The sequence below is a fragment of the Chaetodon auriga genome, chromosome 5 (genome assembly GCF_051107435.1).
Source record: "Chaetodon auriga isolate fChaAug3 chromosome 5, fChaAug3.hap1, whole genome shotgun sequence".
In the NCBI taxonomy this organism is placed as follows: domain Eukaryota; kingdom Metazoa; phylum Chordata; class Actinopteri; order Chaetodontiformes; family Chaetodontidae; genus Chaetodon; species Chaetodon auriga.
The window spans coordinates 12,426,029-12,434,047 of record NC_135078.1 but is presented as its reverse complement, the minus strand read 5'-3'; the positions used below and the strand labels follow the sequence as shown (position 1 = coordinate 12,434,047).

General features: G+C 43.2%; 1 protein-coding gene across 2 annotated transcripts; it reads left to right on the top strand.

Moving 5' to 3' along the window:
* Window positions 1–605: 605 nt before the first annotated feature.
* Window positions 606–7,881, top strand: fbxo21 (F-box protein 21). Of its 2 annotated transcripts, none has more exons than XM_076730904.1 (12): window positions 606–857; window positions 1,422–1,557; window positions 1,786–1,895; window positions 2,015–2,136; window positions 2,281–2,427; window positions 2,686–2,822; window positions 2,929–3,065; window positions 3,378–3,557; window positions 3,672–3,804; window positions 3,967–4,157; window positions 4,246–4,403; window positions 6,133–7,881. In XM_076730904.1, exons 1-12 carry the CDS (start codon window positions 634–636, stop codon window positions 6,372–6,374), a joined length of 1,917 nt encoding a protein of 638 aa, XP_076587019.1. In that variant the 5' UTR covers window positions 606–633; the 3' UTR covers window positions 6,375–7,881. The 2 variants fall into 2 exon arrangements, with proteins under 2 accessions (XP_076587019.1, XP_076587020.1); XM_076730905.1 differs by having other exon boundaries at window positions 614–857; window positions 1,801–1,895.
* The last annotated feature ends 138 nt before the right edge of the window (window positions 7,882–8,019 follow it).

Genomic DNA, 8,019 nt, shown 5'->3' with positions numbered 1-8,019 from the left:
AAAAAGTTAAGTCACCACAAGTTAATGCCAAATGCTTTTCTTTGTCCTATTTGATCGCACTGTGAAAATTCTTCTGTTTTCTTGCGTTGGCCCAACAAAACAAGCAAATTTATGGCTGGCCTTTCGGAAATTGTGGTGGGCATTTTTCACCATTTCTGGACATTGTGGAGAACAAACAAGAAAGTAATTGACACCTTAATGGATAATGAAAATACTAGTCGCTTATACCTAATCACTTCCTTAATCCACACATTTTACATTACAGATTTTTCTGTTTTACATGACAGAAGGTTATGTTCTGTGGAAGACAGATTCAGTTGTCACTGACAGATGACATCTTGTGACTTTTCCTGTAAAACAAGTCAAGTACCTTAAAACTATAGTTCCCTTAGACTGCTGAACAATTTACTGTACATTCCTCTTTGTGAAGTCATTGCATTGTCACTTAAAATGTGAAAGAAAATAAATTTTGGAGAATCCGATAAACCTGAATGTTGCATAGCGTCTCTTCTCCGCTTGACCTAACAACCAATCACAATGCAGTACATCTCCTATGCCCTGCCCATAGCTCTGCCCCCTGCGCCATAAAGGGGCGGTGTCTGGGCAATGAGGTAATCGTGGTAAACAGTAAAGATGGCGACGTCTGTAGCCGGAGAGGGGCAAGCAAGTCTAAATGGGATTATTTCCGACCCCCAAACTAAAAAACTGACCGACCTGCCGACCGAGTTGCTCGAACACATCCTGTGCTTCCCTGTCCTCAAACATGTCGACATTTGTAACGTTTCCTGCTGCTGCAAGCGGCTACACGACGTTTGCCATGGAAGGGGGAAGGTCTGGGGACACCAGTACAAACTCAGGTGCTACGATTTTTTTGTGTGATATGTCTTCGTAATTTTGTCTTGTGGTGCATTTTACTGCTTTCCGCGGAAACGTCTCTCTGTTTTTTTAATTGCTGTTATTCAGAGCCCTAAATTGCTCAGGGTCTACTTAAAGATGGGTTCGTTTATTGCGAACTCTCAGGCAGCTGTCAGCCGTTGACATTCTGCTGATGCACCAAATTCATCATCACGCGAGGCCAGTGGCAAGCTTCTTCTCTGTAGACAAGCTTGTAAATGTTAGCCTTTGAATATTTCACAAGTTGCGACCTACACTCCGTTTTCACCAGAACGGCCAAAAATGAAACGGTGTGACCTTGAATGTTGCATGCAGCCTGTGAACGACAGGAGAGTGCAGCTCCTGCCAAGAGCAGAGCCCTCCTCCTGACTCCCTTGGCTGCTACTCTCTGACTGCTTTTCCTTGCAGAAAACCACGTCTGCAGCGGGATTGTGCATCGTTTCATAGACGTGTCAAATGCTGCTGGGCTGATTCAGAGCATGTCCAAAGTGATACTGAAATAACAGTTTTTCTGCCTTCATCAACAGATGGCCCAGACTGCAGAGGTTTTACCGTCAGAATGAGTGCTGTGACTGGCTCAGAGAATACAAAACACGCCACAGAGTTGGTATACAGATACGAAGGACCGTGGAATCGATCTCAAAGAGATTCTTCACTGAAGTTGTGAGTAATCCACTTATTATTACTATGTTGTTACTTGAGATTTGGTTAAATGCATTTAAGAGATTTCACAGAATGACAGAAGCATTAGTTTGACTTCCCTTTGCCTTTACAGATGCACCATTTGAATGAAAAATAATACTTGTCTCTGTATTGGCTGGCCTTTTGCATGCATGGTCTGTGTGTGTGCACTTTCTATGTTCCACACTAACCCAGAGATCTGTAACTCAGCCTTGCGTTGGCCAGGTGCTGGGAGACAGCTTTGCAGAAATCGAGTCGCTTGGGATGCCAGAGCACTTCTGTGAAGACGAGCTCCTCTTCATACTCAACTCTGACAAGAGGTGAGAGCAACACCGGGCCCACAGTCACAGTACTTGGTGTTAATCTCATTAATCCTTTCTGAGACGCCTGTGATTATGACCATTAACGTCTCCATCTTCCGTTCTGTGCCCATTTTCAGGAAAAGCTTGACCTTGAAGTACTATGCAAAGAAAATCCTTTACTTCCTGAGACAGCAGAACATTCTGAAGAGTTTGAAGACCTTCCTGGAGCAGCCTGCGGAGCAGCAGTCTGCTTTAGAGGGTGAGGCATGGAAACAGACTTCATGTTCAGACTCAACTCATGTGTGCTGTGTGCCCTGATTAGCTTTGACATCTGGGTACAAAGAGTGTGTGTTTCTTCTGGAGCGTCATGCATCCCCCCTGTTGATCTTGTCTGCCCCTGTAGGTGCTGTACTGGTGGATAAGTATTGTAACCCACTGGCTGATGTAACACTGAACAGCATATCAGCCCAGCTGGACGAGATCGCAGAGAAAGTGAAGAAGATGCTGAGAATCAAGAACCCCTCTCACCCCAGCCTGCGTGTCGCTCAAGGTGGGCTTTCAAAACTAGCGAAACTCTGAATGAAAAGTTGTCTTCTTGGGTCTTGAGTTTTTGTTATTTTTCCTCACATCCTTGCCCCCAAAATCTACCAGCAGTAGACTCTCAACGCCTGAAGGCATGGGCTTCAGCATGGCTTAAAAAAAAAAAATTAATACCAGGATATTTGGTCAAGTGTGTCAACTGCACAAAATCTATATTTTCCCCTTTCAGCCAAAGATCCTCTGAAGTTTCATTTCTTGTACGATGCAGGTGACTGTTTTGTCGTAGAGGACTTCGAGCTGCAGAGGCAGGTGGTGTGTGCCATAAACTCTGTCTTGTACGAGCAACTTCAATACAAGGGTAACGAGTTTGACTACTACAACCCTCTCAACTCTTACATCCATCAGGTAGATGCTCTGTGAAATTATGCGTATTTTAAGTCACAAGCGTTACAGTCATGTCTTAACGTTTTTTCATTTTAGAACTGACTAAGCCCTCTTGCTTTTCATTTAGGTGCTACTACGCCGTACAGGGATTCCCATTAGCCTCTCTGTCCTCTACATGACATTAGCCCGGAAGCTGGGCGTTCAGCTGGAACCTGTCAACTTTCCCAATCACTTCCTGCTGCGCTGGTGCCAAAAACCGAGGGGGTAGGGTTTGAAATTAATGGCTATCAAATTCCTCTTAACCTCATCTGACAGTCATTCACATAGTTCACACTTTTTGGAACTTGCTCCATTCAGACAAAAGGCAATTCAAAGTGCTTTACTGGGGCATATAAATACATTAAAGATAAGACATTAAGAAAACATTAAGATTGCATTTAAAAGCAAAAAGCACAAACAGGAAATAATGCCAGTGAAAATCTTACTCTTTCTCTGGGTCATAACAAAAAGCTACCTTTTGTTATTAAGTTTGTGATGGATGTATGTTAAAAACATCTACCAACTTTGCTCCTGCAGGAGTGAGGACATCTATGACTTTGTCTACATCGATGCCTTTGGTAAAGGTAAGCAGCTAACAGCCAAGGAGTGCGAGTACCTCATTGGCCACCAGGTGACGGCAGATTACTACAGTGCCATCAGCACCACTGAGGTGCTGCTCAGGATGGTGGGAAACCTGCTCAACATCGGCAAAAGAGGGTAAGAGAAACACCTGACTGCCATCTAAAAGCAGAGTAAATCATTTGAAAGCTAGATGGCTGCTACAGTGTTCTGGTTGAATTGCTTTACACTGCGCTGTGCGCTTTCTTTCAGCGAGGGTAATGAGAAATCCTACCAGCTGCTCAGAGACTCTCTGGACCTCTACCTCACTATCAACCCAGATAATGTGCAGTACCTGCTGCTGCAGGCACGCCTCTACTTCCACCTGGGCATCTGGCCAGAAAAGGTCAGGACACACAACCTGATGCTTTTTTCTCTAGTGCTGTAATAGAATTAAAGTCATAAAGAATTAACTTTGAGCACAGTCATTCAGTACAAAGCCCTTACTCTTCAGCCCTTAGTATTTCAGCTGACAACATGGTCCACTGATGTTTGTCCTCTGTCTCAGGTGCTAGACATCCTGCAGCACATTCAGGCATTGGATCCCTCCCAGCATGGGGCAGTGGGCTACCTGGTGCAGCACACGCTGGAACACATCCAGCACAAGAAACATCCTGTTACGCCTGAGGTGAAGAAGCGTAGCGCTCCAGAACACCTGGAGGTCCAGTATTCAGTCGGCCTCATCATGAAACACAAGAGGTGGGTCCCGCTAACATGTAATACGGCAATCCTCTTCTCTATTAACACATCTCTCACTAATACCTGTCCTGTTTGTCCCTTCCACCAGGTCGGGTTATAACTGTGTGATCTACGGCTGGGACCCAAAGTGCACCATGAGTCAGGAGTGGATCACCACCATGAGGGTCCACCAGCTGTCCAATGGGGCCAACCAGCCGTTCTACAACGTCCTCGTACAGGACGGAACATGTCGCTATGCAGCTCAGGGTACGGATCAGAAACATGAACATGAAAAATGTCTTTATGGTAAATGAATATTTGCAGGTGAAAAATAAATCCCCATCAATATGTATAAGTCTGATAGATGCTTTTGGGAACGAATGTATCATTGCACCATCCAGGCAGAAGCTACTAAGAAACCAAAGTGAAGTAGACAGACCAAAAAATCAGTTTTTGTCAAGGCCACAAAGTTCACAATTATGTATATTTACTGTTGCAATAAGATGTATCAAGAGTGCATTTCTGACTAGTCACAGGCCAAAACAAACTACCACACTTTGTACACAGAGACTTTTGATTATTTGGGAGAAAGATGTTTCTAGTGAAAAAGAAAAAAAAAATAGAAAAAAAATACTATAAATCAGTGTTTATCCTGTTTTACTGTTGTGAGGTAAAAATGCTCTTTAAATATGTGGGATCCCTAGTTATTATTTATGGCTCATAACCTGAACATGGGGAAAAGTGATGCAGGAAGTCTTTCAGTTAAGGGAACCTGGGATGCTAACACCATAATACTGTAACGTAAAAGTAAAAGACATAAAAAGGAATCTGTCATTAACATCAACAGGAAAAACTCAAATGTCTCATAGACACAAACTAAGTCACATTGGTTAGGTGCCCTGTTGAACATGACAGATGACACGAAGTTCATGCTTAACTTACAGATCCTCTTCTTAAGAGATGATTGTTATTAGATTTTGCAGCATCTTGCTCTTAAAACAAACATAACTCTGTAATGCTTAATAAAGTCATATTAGTAGCGTTATGTGACGTTTATACTGTATATGTAGGGGTATTGACTATGAATGCATTAGTCTTTAGCTTGCAAGCTGTTTCATGGTGAACAGTTAAGTGGTGCTGCATCACCCTTTTTTTGTACCTTATACATTTTCCCACTTAAGAGAGCTCCTCCCTGATAGACTGACTCATTTCCAGTATGCTCTTGTGCTTACCTGCTCGCTCTGCTGCTGCAGGCTGCTGCCACATTGTCAGCTCAACATTCACCTGCAGGCTCTGGTCTCTACAAACCGAGGGGGATTTGTGTTGATCAATCTCTCTCACTCACTTCGCAGGAACTGAAAAGACATAAACAAAATGTTTTGGTACAGGAGCTGTCTGTTTGACCCGGGGCCTGCACTGCCAAGCAAGTTCAACATACCTAGGATATCTCTTCGTTATCTGGCTTCGCTTAGTCGAGCAGTTGCAGTCACGCTAAGCGGTCAAGTCAACGCAGGTTTTCCCCAATCAAGCCATGAGCACGTTCACATGAAGGGCTGGTGTTCGCAGCATGTGACCAGTGGCAAACATGAACAAGTCTACTGACAGCAGAGTAGATTTTACAAGCGAAGAGCAAACCATGGTATTAAACAAATATGAAGAATGTAAAAATATAATCCAGGAAAAAACTTGTTTTTGTAGTTGTAGATGCTAATAAATACAGGAAGGAACAGCTGGCAGAAAAATGCAGACTGTGTGAATGCATAAACTAATAGGCTTATAATATCACTGCTCCATCATTAGGGCTTGACTGTAATTCCATTAGTGTATTCCATTAAATTGAGATGTATTCTTATGGTGTGTATCATAATTTTAGCCTTACTCCTCCAGCAGGGACCCTGGTGGTATCAAGCTAACTTGATATAAAAACATAATTCAAAGCACTAAGCAGGCACATTATCTCTTATCAGAATGTCACATTTCCTTTGTTGTTCTCCAGAGAACCTGGAGCCCCACTCAGCCCCCCTGGAGATCGGCCACCCAGAGGTGGGACGCTACTTCTCCGAGTTTGCCGACACCCACTATGCTGCCAACGAAGAACTGCAGACGCGATACCCAGAGGACATGGATGAAACTTTGGGCACAGTGCAGGAGCTTTATCACAGACTGCCACCTGGCCCTGAGAACCAGGACCAGGCTCCAGCCACAGACCAAAACAACCACCAAGCCATGTCCATGTAGCAAAGTGGCCGTGTCCAACACCCTGCTGACTCCGACTAACCAATTACTGGTCACCCATTCTCAATTCACAATCCACTTAGCTCAGGGGTTCTCAAAGTGTGGTCCGCAAGCCAGTGGGGGCCCTCAGACACATGCAACATGACATGAAATGCATGAATTATATTTTAATCATTCCATTAATACAACACTTGGTCACTCTGACAAACTGCTCCCCCCTGAGCTTCTGTCAGGTTAGGAATGCGCAACAGCTAATGGCACCTTGCAAGCGCCGCAGGAATTATGAGGCTGTCATCAATGCTCGTGCTGTATTTTGGTGGACAACTCTGCAGTTTAACGTGGAAGTGAGATGGAAAAACCACCAAGGAAAAAAAAGGGGGTTTCAGTTAAAATGAATCAGCTCTTACTTTGTCAAAGCTCGGGGCAAAGATAAAATGATCTGCCTTTATCGGCAAACAGGTGAACTCTGTGCTCAAGGAATTTTTCCTCATTATGAGACCAATCACAAACCCTATGACAGGGTTTTCCTGTGCGGCCCTCAATCGTATGCTGGCGCCCTAATTTGGCATTCAGTCATCAAGACTTTGAGAACCCCTGACGTAGCTGTTGCTTTGTTGCAAAAAGGTCATATGTAAGGGAGACGGTTGGAAAATTCACCAGAATATAGTATTTTCAGAAAATGATGATTTGGTTTAATAAGAAATGATTGACAAATGTGGTTTTATACCAGTCAGGTTCCTATTCCGGTCTGGAAAGACTTCTTTTAATATTTCCATATTTTGAAGAGACCAAAAAGTCTGGAAACGTGCCGCGAAGATTGTTACTGTTTGGACACACATATCTAAATATCACAGTGTATTTGTTGTGAAAACAAAGCTCAGACTGTGGAGTGGTTTGGCCAAGTCGACAGGCAGGATCTTCATATCCACTTGACAGACGGAGTTTGGGAGAAGTATGGAAATTCAAAATAATGTGTACTTCCACACCTTAAAGAAAAAAGAATATGTACTTGAGGAACACAGTTAAGTGGACAAGTAGGTTCAGGATGGGTGCCCAGGTGCTGTAAATCTCCTTTGACCTAAAACCAAGGAATGCTTCTTTACCCAGAGCTCCCCCAACCCCTGACCACCCCCCTCCACCCAGCACCAGTCAGACATGCCCCCAGCATATAGTCCAAACCGAGTCAACGTGCCACACAGACGACTAGAAGCAAAAGACTTTGTAAATTGACTTTTAATTCCCCATCTTTTAATCAAGTTTCATGCACTCATGGAAGTTCAACTTTCACATTTCTAGATCATCTTGTTTTTGTTTTGTTTTTTTTTCCTGTATATTTACAAGTAAACACGTAGGGTGTCATGGCTCATCAGTGTTGTTGAGCTGTTCATGGAAAACAAAAGACGAATCAATAAGAACCAGGCTGACTAGAAACAAATGTCTCTGAGCATTGAGGAAATGACAAAAAAAAAAAAATAATAATAATAATAATAATAAATGAAAAGACGCGTTTCATGTTTTGTTTTGTTTTTTCTAGCTTCAGTCTGACTTATTTTACTGAATTATTACGACCATATTCATACCTTGTAATGCGCAACAGTAACCACCACTTACTGCAGAAAACTGAGGAGAAACCGGAAGACAGCAGGTC